Here is a 21,793-nt window from a genome sequence, read left to right as displayed (position 1 = left end):
CTGGTATGATCTGTTGGCTCTCTCCAAATCATTGGCACTGCAAAAGGCATAGATTTCCTTTTCCTGTTCAACCACTGGCGAAGATTTGTTGCACAAGTGTTGCAGCATATGTGTGGGGCCCACCTCTTGTCCTGATCTCCAATTTTGCAGCCAAAATAAAGGTGATAGGCTTTCTTAACCATAGTGGTTATACTGCGCTTTTGTGATGCAAAAGTCACTTCACCACAAACATAGCAGAAGTTATCTGCACTGTTCACACAAGTATGAAGCATCTCTGCTCACTTTGGCTAAACAGAAATGTGTCCCTTTGCAAAATCAAACACTGACAAAGAAGAGAGCACAACACTGTATGATTTCTAGAGCTGATATAGGGCAATTTGTTCAGCAGAGTGATGTAAGCTTCGTTATGATTGCATCATCCATGACTTCTAGGAATAACATGTTGCAATTCATATCATGTATGACGCAATACCAGCTTCAGATTGCATCATTCATTGTTTTGCCTATAAAGCAAGTACTGTCCAAACCCAGTCATAGATTTATTCATAGATCCAGTCAAAGATGTATTTTAGTCATTTCTGGTTTAAATTGAGATCCCTTCCCTTTATAACTCACTTATCCGCCGCTATTCCCAAGTCAAGGGTCGTATATACTGACCCAATAGCATAACTTGAAAACTAGATCCAATCAACAATTTTAAGCATCATTTTCGTTCTCAGTGACCCAGAATTAGTAAAGTTTGACTACATTTATTTCAGAAGCATTTTGGCTGTAGAGCAGTGTAACCAAAGGAAACAGGCACAAGGGATAGGTGTATTTTTCTAAATAAATATAGTTAAATAATAAATAGCATTTGTATAAGCAAATTAGTCAACAAATAATTCTATATTTTTGAGCATTTAGAAGACCCTCAATCATTTATTTGATTACTCTAATTTCTAAAATGTGCCAATCAAACAGTCACTAAGCACATTTAAAAAAACTAAAGCCACAATTCAAAAATACTATAACAGCTCAGATGATCAGTCTTCCCAGCCATCTGATCAACATCCATCCTCGGTATTCACCCAGAACGTAACTTGCCTCCTTGTTAAGTACCCGCCACACAGCTCAAGAAAACCCCCTGGAAAACATATGCCCTTGACAGTGTGCCCCGCAGGTCATCAAATCTAAGCTTATGCATTGATTGGCTGTATATTCTTTGTTGTGAACTATTTTCTACTTAGTTTTGAATTACAGAATTTCAACTTTAAAACTGTCTGAGATGTTATTCATTGTTTATTTTCATTTAATTCTACATGTTGTTGCCTATGTAGTAAACACAAAAGTGAGGTACAAACACAGCCATTGCATTAGAATAAGCTGAAGCTAGATTTATAACATGCTCTTAACAAACTCATCATTCATATTAAACCACCTACAAAAACCCAAATGCATCTCATTGGGATTTCTGAGTTTAAGCACTCACTGATGTATCTCTGCAAAGTACTTTTCAAGATCACATTTTGAAACATCATATTAAATACCCAGCAAAAAACTGCTTTTTTGTCCACTGTGTCACAGCTTTGGAATTATGCACAGGAATTTATTTACATTTAGCTCAAATGACCATTTCTGCTAGAAGCTATAATTAAAATGCCATATACTGCCCTTGAGCTATGCCACAACTCCCTGTTGACTTCAATGGGAGTTGAGTGGGTGGAACAAAAGTAGCGTGTGCACCACAGTGACGAGAAGTAACACAACCCTAGGCTGCATGTAACACACTGGAACTCATATTAAGTAAAAAATAACAAATTCACTCAGAATGGCCTGGAATCAACTACATAAAAATCGTGTTAAAAGAAGTCTTGGAAGGAAAAGCATAATGGATTGAACCACTGTTCACTTGCTTCTGACATAATTTGTCAATATGTCTTCATAGCTCTGCACAGACTATGCTTGTATACAAACATATTATTTACTTATTTCTCTCTCTCTTGAAGTTGTTGCAAATTATGCATATTTACTGATCTGGAATGAGCTTCAGTTTTCTCATTCAGCTGTAAACCAACATGACATATTCGTTCTTTTGTTTTCTGAAGATTTTCTTTTGTTTGTTTTCCCAGTAATAGTTTTGACAATTTTATATTATATGGCTTGAGAGAAGCTAATGGGAAAAGTTTCTCATTCCCACCCTTGTACACCAATCTTGCAGTGTAAAAGGGCCGTACAGTAGGTGTGAATGTCATTGCATTACAGCTGGAGGCGGACATGTGGAGGATTGATGTCATCACATACATCCACCACTTTAAGGCTCACTCCACTGCCAGAACCAATTAAAGGAAAATATAGTATGACAGACATTCAAAGTTTTTAAATATAAATGAGAATCTGGCTCAAGTTGATTTAAAAGGCGAAGAGAATAGTTACCTATTTTTTAAAAAGGCATTTGTCATGAAGGACATTGCCCTGCAAAGGGAATGCTCTATTAGCCTCAGTGTCCACAGTGACACATCCATGGAGAACGTAATGAATGTGTAGGTAACTCCAGGAGGGTTATGAAATGCTAGTTAGGAAGGAGTTACAGGACTGTGGATCCAGAGACTTGGACAGTGCTACAAGCTTTGGGGCAGACTACACACACGAGCAGAACTGTGCACCCCTGAGCATATGTATTAGGGTATTTTTTCTGTTCAGGTTTTCTACTCAGCTGGACCTCCTCATGAATAAGCAACCTGGAACAAAGCAAGAACTGTTTAATTTTCTCCATATTTCTTTTTTTTTTCTTTTTCCCCTGGTCCCATGGGTATTTCTTATCTTGTCTTTGTAAGATTTGATCCTCTGAAATTGCAGTCTTGCTTCATTGTACATATTAATGCCTCTTTTCTACAGTCTGAAAGTCTGACCTCTTTGCAATAAAACTACTCGTTCAGATGTACAGAGGGAGCAAAACAAGTGGGCGTAATATTTCCATAGCCAAAGTTCACTGGAATTTATTGACGCAGCTACTTTTTTAATTTGCTGATCCCCATAATGTAGGAAGTTTTATATAAAAATACTAACATAGGAAAGATACTGGGATAAGAGCTGACATGGGGAATACTCAGTGAAGCAGATTTATTTACCTTTTGTTCATGAACATAAACAATAGATAGACAGGCACTTTGATGGTACAAACAATAGACAGGCACTTTGATGGTACAAACAAATTTGCCAGCATGTAGTACAAAAATAGTACTCTCCTTTATACATTTCACAGTCTGCTCTCCCTCCTCTCCCCTCCCGCCCCCCGCAAATTGCTCTCAGCAGCCAGAAATCCATGCAGTGTATTGCCAGCAAAGGAATGTCGCCTTTTAAATGCTTAGAACAAGGGACAGGGCTCTAACAGACAGCAGAATCTGCCAGAGCACCAGTTTCTCCTCTTCATCCACACAATGCTGACATTGTTTGGGAAAGCAGCTCACTACACTCAATCCCCCTTTTCTGCAGATCTTGCTACAATGAAGAGTGAAGTCAGTACCAAAGAGCGGAGCTTTCAGTAAGAGCCTTATAACCACTTGCCCCAGCTGGGTGGATCAGAGTTGCTCATTTTGCAAAGAATTTCTTAGCGTTCTCTGTAGCAACACCCTGAGACTAGTGCAATTTTCCTTTAATAATCTCCTGTACTTTGAAGGTCATGAAATACATCAGTAAGTTCCAAAGGATACGTCTGAAATACTGTGCAGTTTACATAATTGAGAACTTAAACAGGAGAACATGAACACTGCACATGTAACTAACTAGGTGGTTCTATGTACGAGTTATTTTATACAGAAAAAAATTAGTGAGCTCTGAAATTTCCCTTATCAACACATTTGCTTTTCAGTTCAGTTGAGAGGATCTAATATAAGAATGGATAGACAAGACATAATGCAGACTTCATAGTTGTGGCTCTTCAAATGGACTACCCAGAAATAAAACAAAATGCCAAGATTTTGGGTGCCAAACCTGTAATATCTAAAAGAGGCCTGCTTTTCAGAAAGCGCTGAGTGCCCACCTTCTGAAAATCACACCTCCTTATGACGTCTCAAGTAGAGAACTCAAAAAATCGAGGCATTCCAAATCACTACTCAATTAGGAAAATCTTGGGCAAATACTGGGCATATTAGTGCACTGGGGTTAGAACATTTTTTGGGGGGGGGATTATTATTTAAAATCATTTATACAGCCACATATATTTACATGATATTTGATGAGCAGAGATTATGACTCACTCCATGTCCTGAAGAGCTTAAAATATACAGACCAACCATTCAGATGAGGGAGGATGTAGGGATTAGGAATGAGAAGGAAGAACAAGGATTGTTTGCAAAGGCTGGATAAAGAAGGGATGAAGAAAGAAAGCTCGACAGAGGAGGATGGCAGATTATTTCCCATTTTAGAAGCCAGCATGATGAAAGTTGGATCTGAAGTGGAGAGTGGGGGCTGGGAGGGGGAGAAATGGAAGAGGGAGCAAGAGGGCAAGTTAATCAAGATGAAAGATGACCGGTGCATTTACAAGGGTTTTGGCAAGGAGGACAAGGAGGGTTAAAGGTGGATTCTGGTGAATCAATATGGTAAAGAGTCGAATGTGACACCATGGTAGCAAGCCTGGGAAATAGAAAAGATAGTGGAGTTGTTTGTGGAGATCAGAAAGGAAAAGTGATGAAGAGTTCTCAGTTTTCAAGAGACTGAGTCTGAGCTGGCAGTTAGACAAGTAAGAGGACATGTCAGAGGCATTTAAACAAGGACAGAAGGGGAAGAAGGGTACATTTGGGAATCACTCATGGGAAGGCAGTAATTGACCATGGGAGGAGATAAGATTATCTAGAGATGAGGGAAGAGGAGAGCACCAAGACTGGAACTTTGGGTAATAACGGTTGGGAGAGGTAGAGACAGGAGGAGCTATTTACGTAGACACTGAACAAGCAGTCAGCAAGATAAGAGGATATAGTCACGGAAGTCAAGACAGAGAAAATGGCAAAGGAACATAAGAACGCCCATATTGGGTCAGACCAAAGGTCCATTTAACCCAGTATCCTGTCTTCCAACAGTGGCCAATGCCAGGTTCCCCAGAGGGAATGAACAGAACAGGTAATCATCATGTGATCCATCCCCTGTTGCCCATTCCCAGCTTCTGGCAAACAGAGGCTAGGGACACCATCCCTGCCCATCCTGACGAATAGCCATTGATGGACCTATCCTCCATGAACTTATCTAGCTCTTTTCTGAACCCTGTTATAGTCTTGGCCTTCACAACATCCTCTGGCAAGGAGTTCCACAGGTTGTTTGTGTATTTTGTGAAAAAATACTTCCTTTTGTTTGTTTTAAAGGACAGTGATCAACAGTGTGAAAGGCAGTAAATAAACCAAGTTGTTAAGGACAAAAAATTACCTCGGGGTGGTAAGAAATCATAAATGACCTTTGTGATGGCCGTTACAGTGGAGTAGAGAGCAAGGAGCCAAATAAGAGGAGAGCAGGGGGAAAATGAGAAGAAAGGAAGTCAAGGGAGAGTAAGCAGCATGCTCTGTTATTTTTGAGACAAAAAGACATAGAGAAGAAAGGGGACAGAACCATAGTTAGACACGATGGATTCTGGGGAATGTTTTTTTACAAGATGGGGAGACAGGAGTATCTTGTACTTGAAAGCAGAGGGAAATGAGGCAGAGGAGAAAGAAAGGATGAAAATAAGAGAAAAGGAGGCATGGATGGCAGGAGGTGAGAAGGCATGAGATTAAGGGAACAAGCTGAAGGTTTAGCAGCAAAGAGAAGAAATGAGACTCAGTCAGAAAGAGAAGTGAAGGAGGAGAAGCTGGAAATAGGGGTGAAGGAGGACAAGGAAGGAAAGGGAGAAGTCATGCTGGATTGGATTTTTTTTTATTTTGCAAAGAAGCTGGCTATATTCTCAGGGAAGGGGGATGCAGAAGACCATAAGGTTAGAGAAAGGGTTTATGGAGGGAATTGAAGGTGGAGAAGAACTGACTGTAACTGGTGGCCTAAAAGTGATTAGAGTGAGAAAGTAGAGCTGATGAGGCAGAAAGGCGGGATTAGGCAGACTTTCTCTGGACATGCTCAGTGGTCCAAGAGCAGGAACGGGACAAGTGAGTGCAAGGGGAGAGCAAAGGTTGAGGAATGGAAGAATGGACAGAATGGTACAAAGGGGGAGTGAAGAGGAGAAGATAAAATTTTTGGAAAGAGGAAAGATCAGTGTTTTCAGTCTAGAAGTCTCAAAGGTTGGCTGTAGGGTTCTAGGTACTTTTGACTATATCAGTATTCTGTCTTTACAAAGTAACTGCCAGCTGTCAGTAAGGATATAATTTCGTGTTGACCAGAAAGCTCATCAGGCAATCTCTAATCACTGAACACTGCACACAAGTACTGACAGCTGCAAAGATTCAAACCACTACACTAGAATCTTGCGAATTCTCACTGACATACCCATTATTGTCTCTATATATTTATCTTAGATTTACTTCTAACAGCCTCTGTCAATATGGTATCTAAGTGCAGAATTACCAATTTTTCAAATTAGCAAGTAAAAAAATGTATTACAAAACAGACTTTTTCATATATTTTGACAAGTGTGGTTTTGTTTGAATTATGTATGATAATTCTTTGGAATGTTCCAATAAAAGTTATATAATATTGTGACAGAATATTATATTCACACCCTACACACTATTGTAATAATTTTTCTACAAGGCCTGTCTTGTGAGGTACCATTTAAAAACTCATTATTTGCTGATCAATTCATCATGGCAAAATGCACACAGCAGCGTTAAGGAGGGACATGACTATACAAAGAAGGGGCAGACCCCAAGGCACCCCCCCCTCCTCTCTCTCCCTACCCATTACATTCACTGCACCAGAAGAGACAAAGAAAGCAGCCACTGGACTCTGGAAGAGGGGTCCTGACCTAAAGAGTTTGGTCAGTCAGACTGCTGAAAATATGAGGTGAGAAAACTTTGCCTTGAATCTAATATAGTTTGTTAGATGAGGCACCAATTGCATTTTATCTTTATTTCTCTTGTAACCAGTCATGACTTTTATGCCTCATTACTTGTACTCACTTAAAATCTCTCTCTTTGCAGTTAATAAACTTGTTTTACCATTTTATCTAATCCAGTGTGTTTAAGTTGAAGTGTCTGGGTAACTCCATTTGGGGCAGCAAGTTGTGTGCCTATTATTCCCTTAAAGGAATAACCGATTTGATACATGTGTACTGTCCAGCAGAGGGCTGGGCAGTACAGGACACGTTTTGGTGGGGAGGGAATCTGGGGACTGGGAGTATGTTGTGGACACTCTGTGGTAATCTTTAAGGTTGGTAAGAGCCAAGGTGTGGCAGACATAGCTGAGAGTAACTAACATGCTGGAGTCTGTTTGTGAGCAGTTCAGGTTGGAGGCTAAAGCCGCAAAACCTTGTAAAGGAAAACAAACAGAGATAGCGCATGTTACAGGGCAGAAGTGACACAGCCACTCATTGGTCTGGATTGTACCCTGGTATGTCATAAGTACACTTGAACATATTTTTTAAAAAAAATGAAATCTTTGAAACATGCGACCTCTCTCTTGCATTCTGCAATTACATTCTTGCTGAAAAAGGGAAGGGATACAACCATTTTTCTGTGCCCATCTCAGGAAGAGCAGATGTGCAATTAAGTGAAGTGAGATTTACAAGTTTCTATTGTAGTTTTTCAAACAGAAAGGAAAATTTCAGCAGCATGGCAACAACCACAGCATGACAGTACTTGAGAACATGGCTAGATAATACAAGCAAAAATTCAACACTGGAAGGAGAATTTAAAACGTAGATGATCTTATATGCTAACTTTCAAATACCTATTTATGGTATATTTATGGAGCAAAAATATCAGGCTGAGATCCTGTAACTTCTTTCCTGAAGAAGTCAGCGCACCACTGAAATCAAAATCACAATAGTGCAAACCAACTGGAGTGAGGAAAGAGGGTCCATATTGGTGCAGCAGACACCCTGCACCCTACAGAAGCTGCAGAACTGGGGCCTAAATGTGTGGCTGACTAATAACAAAATCAGAACAAATTCCAATATTTCATAAGAATACACCAAAATATAGATTTTATTAATTTCTTTTAATAAATGCAGATTTTTTAACGGAAGGTTAAAATATTTTACCATTTTTATAGTGTGTTACCTCCAGATACCATAATTAGTGTGTGTTAGTATAGAAGAGAATGATCTCATGGTGTGTTATCCCATACTAATATCATTCCTTGTCCTACATTCAGGTCTTCCCACTGAATTTGTGGGACACTATAATCATGCTGCAAGACTGAGACTGTTCTGTGCAACAAACATCAACCCTAAACTCAAACCTTTTGTACAGTAGCACTCACCACTGTCCGTGCCTGCACGCTGTTGCTCTTTCCACACTGGCTATTAATATCTGGCAGGACTTGACTAGAATATTTGCCTAAAAAACATCACTAAACTTAGCTTTGTGTGTGTATGAGCATATGTACATGCACTTGTGTAGGGGGTAGAAGCATATCCATGTGGACTACAGAACCAGATTTCAAAATACAATAATGTTGATAGTACTTCTGCTCTATAACCATTCTCTCCTACCAAAACAGGTATTGCACAGTAGGTACTAATCACTAATAAAACCAAGAACTATATAACTCCTACTTAGGCACCTTTTTTTCATAATTTCCCCCAAAATATTTTGATATGTCCCTCTAACATTGCTAGAAAAAAATGTGGCTATCATGATCATGTTGCACAATTCCCTTATCTAACTGTTCTACGTATTCTCTCTCAAACACACACACACACACGGCTCAGCTCACATAACCTCTCTGATGCATGTTCAGTCTCTGCAAGTATATACGCTAGTACTCCAATTCCAGATGCCATGGATTCCTCACAAACTGTCTATGTAAAAATGTGTATCGATATTCAACTAAAATACTAACAATCACAATGTTAAAAGTAGCTGGCAACCACATCCTTATTTCTACTTTGTAGTCTGTCAGAGATAGTTTAACAGCTGCCATTCTGCTTTGTCTGTGGGGTCCATAATGAAACCCCAGATCTGACCACTGATACATTTCTGGAAAGTTTGGAACCATGCTCACATTTTAACTTAATGCTTAATTGTGCAAGGGATGAGCCAACACCAAAGATCTCAATTCTGCTGAACTTTGGGAAGGCTCAGATCCTTTACATCTCTAAATAGGCAGTACTATAGGCAGTATACTACATAAAAGTATAACAGAGAAGATGAACTAAGGACAGCAAATAGTCATGTGAACCTCACCTCCCAATGCAATACTTAATTTATCGGTGGACACAATGAATTAAGAGAAGGAGCCATCATGTGTTTTTACATCATTCTGCAAAGTAACACATCTAAAAAGATGTACTTCCAATTCAGGGCTGGTGCTACCATTAAGGCGAACTAGGCGGTTGCCTAGGGTGCCAAGATTTGGGGGTGCCGAAAAACAGTGCCCCCAATTTTTTTTTTTTTTACAGCGGTTCCTCCCCAAGTGTGGTTGCTGCTCCACTTCTCCCACCTCCCAGGCTTGCAGCGCCAATCAGCTGTTTGGCACTGTAAGCCTGGGAGGAGAATTAGAGCGGGGGTGGGGTGCTCCGGGAGGATGTGGAGCAAAGGTGAGCTGGGGTAGGGTAGGGACGTGGAGCAGAGGTGAGCTGGCTCCCCGGCTGGGGGGTGGGAAGCTGCCGCGGGGGGTAGGGGGGGCGCCTCAGGGCGGGGGGGGGGAGCTGCCGCGGGGGGGGTGTGCCTGAGGGTGCGCAGGGGTGCAAAACTTCCTTGCACCGGCCCTGTTCCAATTCCATCCTTATGTCAGCCAATCATATACTGCTGCAAGGGTGGAGAGGACAGGTTACTCCAGGAATGACAACTACTTGTCTGCCTGCTTGAATTAACTCTGACTTAGTGAGTAAGGCCAAACTATCCTGCCTTTGGAGGCATTCAATCCAGTCTGAAACTAATCTGCTTAGCCTATCTCTAAAAGAAACGCAGGGCTGTCTAACAAAATACCAGTGGGGTTTTGGTACTCACCTTACATCCCTCACAGGCACTGACGCCATAATGATATCCAGATGACTTGTCCTGACAGACAAAACAGGGCTTGTAAACACGAGGAGGAGGAAGTGGAGAAGGTGGGCTTGGGACAAGTTCTTCAGAACTGGTACTCTGAGTTTCAATGGCTACAAAAGAAAAAAATAAAGACAAGAAAAACCACCATTTTAGTGCATTACCTTTGACTTTTATCTACTCTATTATTTATTCCTTTACAGCTACTAAAAAAATTGTGTTTCACAAGGATATGTTTGGCTTTCTTCGCAACATTTACAAAGAGATACCATCAGATCCACACTCTGTCTCCCTAAACACAGATGTATTTTTTTAAATAAGTAGGATACATAAATTCAGGCCCTTCCATAATCTTGCAATCCCATTTTCCAAAAGGCACATGGCGTCAGATCCACACACTGGGCCAAATTCCATGCTAAGATACCCCCAACACAAATCCTTTAGACTAGACTAGACTAGGAAATGAATTTGGGCATCAGAGGACAGAATTTAGATCATATTCTAGATTCTGCCTTTGGAATTAAACATGAGCTATTGGTGAGCACATGTGAGCATAGAATGTAGTCTTTGATGGGGAATGACATGTGAAATATCTATCCATTCAACATCTATCTTTTAGTTAAACATGCTATGAAGTCTCTCACCTACTTTCTCAACAGAGGGAACATTTTCAGGATGCAAGTTTGTCATGGAAGGATATGGAAAATCATCAATGTGCATTAAGGGTACGTCTACACTTACCTGCCGGTTCGACGAGAAGAGAGTTTTTTTTTTTTGAACTATCGCGCTCTATCTCTGCGATAGTTCGCGACGAACGGACGCGCGCGCGCCGCGCTCCTCCCACACCTCCCGCAGAAGGAGTTGGCGGGGCCGGCGAGGAGCGCGGACCGTTCCCGCCCGCGGCGGGGTGAGTGGTGAGTAGTAACTAGGTAGTTCAGAATTCGCGCTACGCACGTTCTGAATTTTTCGCACTCTAATAATTTCCCCTTTAGTGTGACCAGGCCTAAGAGATTGATGATTTAAGCATAGGACAGCAAGTTCTAATCCTACAGTTTCTCTATCTGTACATTGACATCATGCAGTAACACCTATTTATCTGCCTTATGGGATATTAATGTTTGTAAACCACTTTGAAAAGGGGCATTATTATTATGACATCTTGTCACTTTACTGCCTTAATATTTCTGGATGGACATTTATTTTGAATCTGTTGAGGCATTAGTTATTCCTTTCTGGGAAACAACATGAAAGCTCTGTGAAGCAGGATAAAAGATGTGAACTTGATCTTTTCAAAGGATCTGTATTAGTTTTATCTGATACACCATCATTCATATTTATTGTAGATGTGCAATACATTTCCTTGTTTCAGTAAGTTGTTCTGCTGCTTCTCGGACAAATACCTCGAATTTTTCAACAGATACATAGAAATGATGTAACGTATTAACTTGTATCCGTCCAGAAATATTAGACATTATCCACAGAGCTAACTCTCAAGAGTCTTAAAAGTGAACGCTAAGAATATTAGTCAACAGAACATTTTGGACAAGATTTACTGTCCAAGATGGTTTTCACATTTTTAAAATGTTGCATTTGTATTACATTCGAGATTCATTCCCAACCCGCATTCTTCAGAATTCACTGACACCTTAGCAAAACCATGTTACAAGTAACATGCTACAGGTTCCAACTCTACAGAGGAAAGGTTAAGATTTTTCTTTTAAAAAAAAAAAGAGACAAAATCCACTATATTCTTTCTTTTAATAGTCATTTTTAGCATTTAAGATAGACACAGAGCACTCTGTTATTGATTTGTGCACAGTCACCCTGCTTAAATCAATAATCTATTAGTCCTTTTAAATTAAAGTTAGATTCATCAAATGCCCTTGAGAGGTCTCAAACATTCTGTTCCTTATTTCATGCTAGTACATGCATCTTAGTGGCTCCCAATCAGTATCTGGAATGATAAAAATTTAGCTCTTAAACTCTGCAATCTCAGCAGACAATGTGTTCTATATTAGCTCATTGAGCTATCTCACTCAGAGTAAAAACCAGTTTTTAGACATCCCATGGGGAACGAGGGTTGTGTTATTTGGTAAAACAACTGCACTCTTGCCATCCTTATATGATTTTAGTTTGGAGAAAGCAGTCTTTTAGGAATAATTCTGATCTGCTTCTACTTTTTTGATTGTTTATTCCAAATAAGAAGCAGCATCCAATGGTGGTGTTCAAATTGCTAACCATATGCTCAACAAAGCTCTGTCAGACTCTGGCCAAGCCACAGTAACTTGTGTTACTTAGATGAGATGAAACACCCGGCTCTGTTCATAAATGCACAAAGCAGAGTCAGCAACTGAAGATGCTGAGGAGGCTACTATAGAACTGCCAAGGTAGACAATTTGAAAATGGATATGACAATCAAAAAACAACAAGAACAAGAAATACACCTCCCAAACCGGCTCAGCTATATCTGCTATTAAATTGGCTTAGCCCATACACTGGAAACACGTGTCACAAGAACAAACGCCTAGTGAGTTTTATTTGTCACAAGAAAACAATTACAGGGCTTGTTTATTTTCGGTTATAGACAAGAACTGTAGTTGTGCAGAGGGCCTGGATTCAGATCACATGGGCTCTATTTCTATCTGTTAGTAACTTACTGTGGATCCTTGGACTTAGGTAAACTGAGGCAAGGAGGCTATCAGTAAAATGGTATGCTGGCAACTCCCTGGAATGGTGCCAGAGGCTTAATTGATTCATGTTTGTAAACCACTTTGCAGTCACTGGATGAAAGATGTTATTTATAGGAACAAAGTACTATTATTATTACTTCACATAGGTTGTTTGGGCAAGAGCAGCAGGAAAAAAAGGCATTCTGTATCTAGGTGTATGTGTTACAAACAGGAAGGTGGAGTCCCAGCTAATGCAATTTTAAAGTAATCCTACAATTTCCCCAAAGTGGGGAAAACAAAACACAACCTGATTTTTAATGTTTTGCTGTTAGCAGAGGATGTGACACTTGGGAATCTCAATTCACCTGAGAAAATACAGCATAAAAGAAGTTACAAAACACAAGTTCCACTTAAGCATTCAGGGATTCTCAAACAAAAGGTAACTTAATGATTCCTAACATGTTTGAAATGTTTCTAAAGGTTAGATAAAGTAGCAGATAAGATCCTTAAGAGAGTGTACAAGAGCTAATTTACTGCTAGCTAAACCATGTTGACAGATAGAGGTATTTTATTTTGTGGCTGATTAAAAGCAGACAAGCATTATGAAGCCCCTTTCATTTTACTAGAAACTTAGATTATTAAGACTGTATTTTAATGCACACTTTGGACAGCTGAGTGTTAAAAGAATAAAAAGTTGTAAAGCAAATGGCATTTCCTGGATAGCCCCAAGGGAACTTTGAACACTGGGTTCTGAGTCCCTGGTGGGAAGGAGCAATTTCAGCTAATTAGGGTGAATAGAAAAGTGTTGCATTTGGTCAAAACATTCTGTTAACCCTCATTTTTGTTGGCACCAAGAAGTCAGTCAGTCTATTTTTTTTTTTTTTTTTTTTTGTGAATTCACTGCTGGAGTGCAAGGCACACAGCTCACATACATTAGGCAGAAAGTCAAAGGAAACGCCAAAGTTCAGCTAAAGTACAAGTAATTAGAAACAGATTCTCTGCCGCTTGTATGTGTGCATTTCATTGTAGACATTATTTATAAGCCTCTAAACATTTGCAAAAATAACTATATACTGTAGATCATTTAATTTTTATGTCTAGTCTAGAAAAAGAGTCTGCCTTTAATCATCTTCCAGTAAAAATCTAGGCAGTGGAAAAGTGGGTTTCATTTGTTTCCATACAAATTTATTTCTTTTGTATGCCATTCAAAACTATATCATCAAATTAAATCCAAAATATCACTGACTCCTGCCCCCTCAAAAATTTTTTAATAATAAAGTGCTTTGAATCTGTCATACTTAAACAAATAGTCTGCATTTTTATGAGGTTGTTGTTTTGTTGTTGTTTTTTTTTTTAAATCTGGTTTGGAAGACCAAAAAAAGAGTGAGAGAAAAAGAAAACATTATCATGGAGGCTTGCCAGCCTTGACTTAGTAACCTGGCCATGACCCTGGAGTGAGTATGTGTTTGACCCGGTCACACGGGATTCTGGCTGAGTACTGTTGCTGGGCTATGAATCCCTGCTATTCTTACCATATAGACAACAGGTGCAGCTCACAGACAATGGGATGAAAACAAAGGGAGATACCATAGGTAAAGACTTTGATTTTCTTTTCTTTTTTTAAACAAAGATGTTTTGTTAGAAAAAAAACCTCTTGCAAATCTGTTCCCTCTCAGTCACTGAAGCTGTCTGCTTGACCATTACAGTGAATGAGGACTTTAAATACACAGCAAATCATGCATATTCCATTTACACAGCACCGTAATTAGCTCAACCCGTGAAAAAAAACATGCTCAGTTTAAAAAGAAAAAAAAAACATTTCTAGTTTGCGATCCATCAACTTAAATTTTTGTTATTAAACTGGGATACTAGTACTATCACCATCGTCATTTCTTTTGAATATTTTATACATGAACACAATGCACTGGGATTGAAATAAAAGCTACCAATCATGGCCCATATGGAGACAATACATCTACATTTTTAGATGTCTATAAGTACATTTATTTATTTTTACTTTCCGTATCCTCTTTTTTCCCTCCCCCTTCTAATGAGCTCATGTCTTGTCAGCTGCACACATCTGTCTTTAATCTATAATGTTACATTACTTATTTCATTTTAACTCATGGTCATAATTTTTCGAGCATTGATTTTATTCATGACATAGTACAGCTCTACAAGACAGCTTAGGTCTTAAAAAAGGGGAGGGGGAATTCAGAATCAGCTAATCACCGTATACTGTAACTACATGACCTGGGCTGAAGGCCAAAAAACAAAAAAAAATTAGTCCTCAGGCTGACTTTTATTATGGGAAGTGGCCTTGCATTTTCATAAGGGACACCAGAAGATTAAATATCGACATTAAATTTTTATAATGTGGTTTTCTACTTCAGAGAGCCAAAGCTATCCTTGTCTGTTTGTTGAAAAGCTAAACATGTTTCTTTAGATCAGTGGTTCTCATCCAGGGCCCCCCTGAGCAGGTTTCAGGGGGGTCCGCCAAAATAAACCAGAGAGCAGGGCCAGCGTTAGATTCGCTGGGGCCCAGGGCAGAAAGCTGAAGCCCACGCCCAAACCCCGCCACCCCAGGTTAAAGCCGAAGCCTGAGCAACTTAGCTTCATGGAGCCACCTGTGGTGTCGCGGCCCAGGCCATTCCCCTTCTTCCTACCCCCTAATGCTGGCCCTGGCTTTTAATCTATTGCAGAAAAGCAGCTGTTGTGACAAAGGTGGGCCCTGGAGTTTTTATAAAGCATGCTGGGGGGGCCTCGGAAAGAAAAAGGTTGAAAACCCCTGCTTTGGATCATTGTTCTATACCAGGTAGAATTCCTACAGTAGGCTTCAAATAATATATCTGTCAAAATCACTTAACATAACTAAATACTTAACAATGAGCCCAATTCACAGCCATCAAATTGAAAATAAGGAACCAGGTCTAGCAATTCTTATTCGTGTAAGGGGGACAAGATTAGACCCAAAAAGCAGCACACTTGGAGGAGAAAAATGTTACTGTGAATGAGGAACAAAATTGCGACTCTGAAGATCCGTGTTCAATTCCCAGCTCTAAGACTGATTTCCTTGGGCAAGTCACTTAATTTGTCTGAACCTCAAATAGCCATATGTACAATGGAGATAATATTTCCTTTCTCCAACCCTTTGTGTGTCTGGTCCATGTAAATAGTAGACAGACAAGATAGGTGAGGTAGTATCTCTTTTACTGGGCCAACTTCTCTTGGTGAGAGAGACAAGCTTTCGAGAGTACACAGAGCTCTTCTTCAGATCTGGGAAACTTAGGGTATGGCTACACTGGCAAGTTTCTGCTCCACAAGTTACACTACTTTTATTAACATGCTGGAATTAAACCGCCAGTGCGTGTCCACACTGTGCTCCTTGTGACGCTGGAGTGCATCTACATTAGCAGCTCTTGCACCGCAAAGACAGCAGTGCATTGTGGTAGCTATCCCACTGTGCACCTGGCTGCAGGGTGCTTTGGGAAGGGTTTGCAATGCCTCATGGGGCAGTCACAGAGTCACGTGATGCAGGTTTCCCAATCCCATTGTTCTATGGGCATCCTACTACATTGCCAGCTGCTTTTCAACAGAAGTGTGTGTGGGGGCGGGGAGTGTGTATGTGTATGGAGAGGGGGAGAGAGACACTGTTTTGGGGGACAGAGAGTATATCAGCATGCTGTCTTATAAGTTCAGACAGCAGCAGGAAGCAACAAGTCCTGAGGCAGGGGGAGGGGGAAACCCGACATCAGCCCCCGCCTCCATCCCTGGGCTCTCCGCACAGCAATCTCTCTCTGTCTCTCTCTCTCCCCCTCCCCCCCCACACCCGCCTCTGTGTTCAACAGCTTGAACATTCCACATTAATGGTTTGCTTTGTGTCCCAGAGCAGATCAGCACAGCACAGCAGGGGCTGCCAGAAATGGTGCTCTGAAAGGGGAGGGCCTCATGTGTGCAGGGCAGCTTGAGACATTATGGGACAGCTCTGGAGGCCAATTACAGCACACAAAGCAATCAAGTGTCTACACTGGCAATAGAGCACGGGAGCCTCTGTGCAAATAGCCTTACGACTCTCGCAGAGGTGGGTTTTTTTGCAGCGTTGCAACTGAAGCCTTGGCTACACTTGCAAATTTGCAGCGCTGCAGCAGGGTGTGAAAACACACCCTCTCCAGCGCTGCAAATTGCAGCGCTGCAAAGCGCCAGTGTGGTCAAAGCCCCAGCTCTGGGAGCGCGGCTCCCAGCGCTGTTCGTTATTCCCCACAGGGAGGTGGAGCACGGACAGCGCTGGGAGAGCTCTCTCCCAGCGCTGGCGCTTTGACTACACTTAGCGCTTCAAAGCGCCGCCGCGGCAGCGCTTTGAAGTGCAAGTGTAGCCAAAGCCTGAGGAGTTTCTGTGCAGAAAGTGGCTTGGCAGTGTGTACACATCTGCAGTTTGAACGCAAAAAGCTGCTTTACTGCACAGAAACTTGCCAGTGTAGACAAGCCCTCGGCTTAACAGCTAAATACAAGGCAAAACAGATTGTTTAGCATAAGTAGTTAACACATACAGGTCTGTCGCATCTTATGTGTATTTAACATGCACGATTTCAGCTTTACGTGGTTGGCAAAAACAAAAAAGAGAAAAATAACAATTTTAATACTGTACCTATAGTGTGGGCGATTCCGCCTGCCATTCAACTCAATGTAATTTTGACTATACGTGGTTTTCGCTTTATACGCTAACCGCGGAACGGAACCCCCACGTAAGATGAGATTCGCCTATATTTAAAGGGACCCTACAAGGTGAAGTGGCCTGTTAAGGCTGTTTTGGGCGGGGACTTTATCTTTCTAGATACTTGTACAATCAATAGCAGAGCAGGGCCCTGATCTCGGCTGGGGCATCTAGGCATTACTGTTATACAAAAAATAATAATCCTGCTCAGTCAATAGAAGCTTTGATGAATAAATCTTGAAAAGCCTCAGTAATCATCAGTAAATCATGCTAAATGCACAATAATATCAACAACTCAAAAAAAAAAGTTATTCAATGCAAAGGGCTTGATCTTTCATCACTTACACATGATTTAGATGGGAATTTTGGGTGCAAGAGGGAATACAAACTCAAAAGAAATTAGCAACACACTTCAAATTGTTAGCTTCACAATTTTTTTAAAACTATTGGGCTCTATTATGGGGAATCAATGGGTGGAACTTAGTGCACAATATGAACCAGAGTCTTGCATTACCAAAGCAACTCTGAGCAAGGGTACAGTTTTGCTCCCACTGAAGTTGATGAAGCTTTTGATTGCAACAGGAGTAGGCTAAGGCTCCCAGGATGTCAAAATTCTGCTCAAAGCTGTTTAAAGAAATTCCCAAAGGACTTATTTCCTGTAATATTTTGTAAACTTTACATTTTTCTCTCAATTTTCTACTAACCAGAATTACACCATTGTTTTATGTGTTTTTAAACCAAAATTCAAAAGTGAACATTGCAAAGCTCAATTTTCAATCCAATATGTAAACAAATTAAAATAAATTTGTTAGTATAATGGCCACCAAAAATAAACTGTGAAGCTTAACTGGTAACTGGGTACTATGGCGATGGGTCACATAAGTGATTTATTGCTCTGTGATTAAACATCTCAGCTCATCCGAGATATTGCAATACAACTAGCTTGATATAAAAATGGACAGTGAAGATGTTCAAGTGTTATGTTTTTTTTAAACTGACACAGAACTGAATTGGCCTACTGTCTCTTTTAAATTAGCATATGCAGGTACACTCAGGCAACAATTACCTCAGCAAAGCAGCAATTAAGAGTGCAGATGATTTCTGTATCATTACATCTGGCAGGAAAGTGGGAACCCCATGGTAAACTCTGACCTCAATCTTAGGCCTGGTCCACACTACAGGGTTAGGTTGTCATAAGCTGCCTTTCATCGACCTATCTGTGGAAGTGTCTTCACTTAAATTTGGTTCCTACCGACATAAGTGACTCTTTATGCCAATTTAGTAACACCACCTCCCTGATTGGCACAGAGTCACGGTCAATGTAATTAGGCAGACGTGTTGCTTACGTCGACTGTTACTGGCTTTCAGGAGCCATCCCACAATGCCCCCCACTGACAATACAAACACTCCTGGTGAGGATGTGCACCGCCGACACAAGGAGCCAAGTGTGCGCGCACACAAGCAATTTAATAACTGCAGTGGCTGTATGCCAATGTAAGTTAGGTCAATATAATTTTGTAGTGTAGACATGGCCTTAGGGTATGAATACACTACAAGCACAGGAGCAACATAAGCTGCAGCTATGCCGCTGGAACGTACCCACCCCTTGAGAGGCAGTAGCTAGATCAACGAAAAAATTCTACAGATGGTTCTACAGTCTACATTGGAGCTTAGTCGTCTTAACTATGTCTCTGAGAGATGTGAATTTTAGGTGTAGACCAGGCCTGAAGGCTCATTACTCACAAGATAATTTTACAATCTTTTAAAGTGACAACATATGGGCTAAAGTAGTTAGTACAGAGGAGCCCGCATTACCTGTCTTACACACTGTGTGATAACTGTCTTTGAATCGAGAGAGAGTGCGTAGATCTAGGGCACCATGGTACAGAAAAAAAGATCAGTAAAATAGCTTAATTTTAAAAGATTACAGTTCTACTCTGATAAGTGAGCCTGGAAAAACGGCTTCTTCTTACTCAACAAGTTTGCCATCTGCGTGTAATCCAAGTCATATCTGCTGCCTTTATTGGTAAAAATAAGTGTTCCTTTCTGTCCACTCTTTTTAACCCAGTAAAGCTAACAGAGCTATGAGATAGTGATCTGGATCTTATTGCGTCACGCCTTTCATCAACAAAATTGCTAAGTTCCAATTACAAAGCTGTAACATTAGCCAGTGGACTCATATTACAGTAGCCATGAGAGTCAGTGGATACTCACTGGCCCCAACCATGTGACAGAAGGATAACCTTTTGTAACACTGACCCATATCATACGAGTGGAGCCAGGAAATAAAGATCAGTGTCTTACCAGTACAGGAGCATGTTAGAAACCCTTCCCATTGCGCTCGGATTGCCTCCACATTTAGTGCACACAAATCTGGCCTCTCGTTTGTTTACCCTTTCATCCTACTCTTTTATTTATTCATTTCAGTTCCCTCACTGCTTATTAACACATTAATTTGGGATGCAGTTTTCAGCAACCTTGAAAATATTCACTGGTCTTTGCCCAGTCAAGTCCATTTCTTGCATTATCTTTAACTGAACCTGATTCTGTGTTACACCACAAATAATACGGTCTCCAGTTAGTTGATCTGGTAAGTAGTCACATTCAATTACTTGGCTTTATGGTACAGCTTTAACGTGGTCAGCGGTCTCACCTGGCGGCTGGTCTTCTCAAGGGACATTCTTGCATGATCACTGACTGTCTAGGATTCTGAAATCCCCTTAAGACTTTTATTGCAATGTACTGTAGATCTACGATGTCTCTGGGCACACCGTACGCAGCAGTCTTGAGGAATTTCACCTTTCACCCTCTTCTGTCTAAACCAGCACTTATGTGGCCCCCAGCACTGTACTATCTGAGGCCCAGATCCCCACAGGTATTTAGGTTCCTAATTTCTATTGATTTCAAAGTGGATCTGGGCCTGAGGGCCTAATAATCTTGACTGTGTTCATCTTCACATCCCCCTGGTGAAATAGGAAAGTTTGATTCCAATTTCATAGAGGGAGAACCGAGGCACAGAGAAAGTAAGGGACAGATTAATAAAGGTATTTAGGTGTCTAAAGATGCAATAGGTGCCTAGTGGGATTTTCAAAAGCACCGTGGCACCCAACTGCTTCCTTAGGCTCTTAAATATCTTTCCATAATCCGGCTAAGTGATTTGCAAGATTTAGAGCAAGGAATACAACCCTGATCGCTCTTCATTACCACTTGCTTCCAGGAAAATGTGTAAACGCTACAGTCACCTTTCTCCAGTTCTCTGCCACTGTTGCTTCTAGACAGGGATTCAGGAGGCTTAATTCGCTCCATTTTTGCTAAAAATTTAGTTTAATTCAGACACAAATAAAAGAAAAAGTGCTAGTAAGAGACTGAACTTTATTTCCTAGCCTCAGTAACCTGATATACGTCAGCTTATATAAGGTTACATCCCTGTCACATGGTAGAGGTCAATGTGCACTGATTTCTGTTATAAAGGCAAGGCTGTAAGACCTGTACAAACCCTATTAAGGTCAGTGGGTGTACATAGGTGTATGAGACAGCATGATTTGTACTGCAGAATGTTTATTTGTGATTGGGATACACAAGCCACAAAAATCCCAGCTTGCTTTTGAGAGTCGAAGCTGAGGTTGCAGGGATAGCTTAGCAAAGAAACCTTTTCCTTGTAAATTAAGCACATGTGATCCAGGAATCACAGAGACACCCTGAACAGAGAGGCCAAAATACCATTTCCAGAGTTAATTTTGAGAGCAGAAGTCAGCCATGCTTAAAAACCATTGGCTCTTTGGGTTCAGTGTTGAAGCATTTCTGGGATGTCCATTATTGCAACTATATCTGTTGTCTCTCTAGTAGTAAATGAAGAGCTTCTCCTGACTGCACAACCAGTTGATATGTACATGAGCTTGCCACAGTAGGTTAAAAAGGACTCTTGTGACCAGCATCTATTGCTACTGCTACAGTAGAAAATAGGAAATTAAGCAGATTTAAATTTTCAAGTACAGAAACACGCCCCCACACACCTTCCAGCTGAAACAGTATACCAACACACACCTGCTCCAGAAACACAAGAACTTTTGATTAGAGCTGATTGAAAAGTGTCTTTTTTTCCAGCAGCAGAGTCCTGTGGCACCTTATAGACTAACAGACGTTTTGGAGCATGAGCTTTCGTGGGTAAATACCCACTTTGTCGGATGCATGTCATTTTTTCCAGGAATTTTTGGAAAAGCCAGTGAATTCAGGTTTTTGAAAAATAAAGTTTCAGATGTGGGTTTCTTACTGAAAACTCAGAACATTTTAAAGGAAAAAAAATTCTGTGAAAT

At 40.7% G+C, this 21,793-nt stretch overlaps 1 protein-coding gene across 14 annotated transcripts in view; it reads right to left on the bottom strand.

Moving 5' to 3' along the window:
• The window catches only part of RARB (retinoic acid receptor beta), a 513,024-nt gene that overhangs the window by 93,483 nt on the left and 397,748 nt on the right, over positions 1–21,793 (bottom strand). For all 14 annotated transcript variants that reach the window (XM_039523137.1, XM_039523135.1, XM_039523136.1 and 11 more), the window contains one exon: positions 10,065–10,213. In XM_039523137.1, the coding sequence (XP_039379071.1) occupies positions 10,065–10,213 (149 nt within the window). The remainder of the gene's footprint in view (positions 1–10,064; positions 10,214–21,793) is intronic.

Source organism: Mauremys reevesii, linkage group 2, assembly GCF_016161935.1.
Source record: "Mauremys reevesii isolate NIE-2019 linkage group 2, ASM1616193v1, whole genome shotgun sequence".
Taxonomy (NCBI): Eukaryota; Metazoa; Chordata; order Testudines; family Geoemydidae; genus Mauremys; species Mauremys reevesii.
Note: the sequence above shows the minus strand (reverse complement) of the source record. Positions and strands in the feature narration are given on the sequence as shown.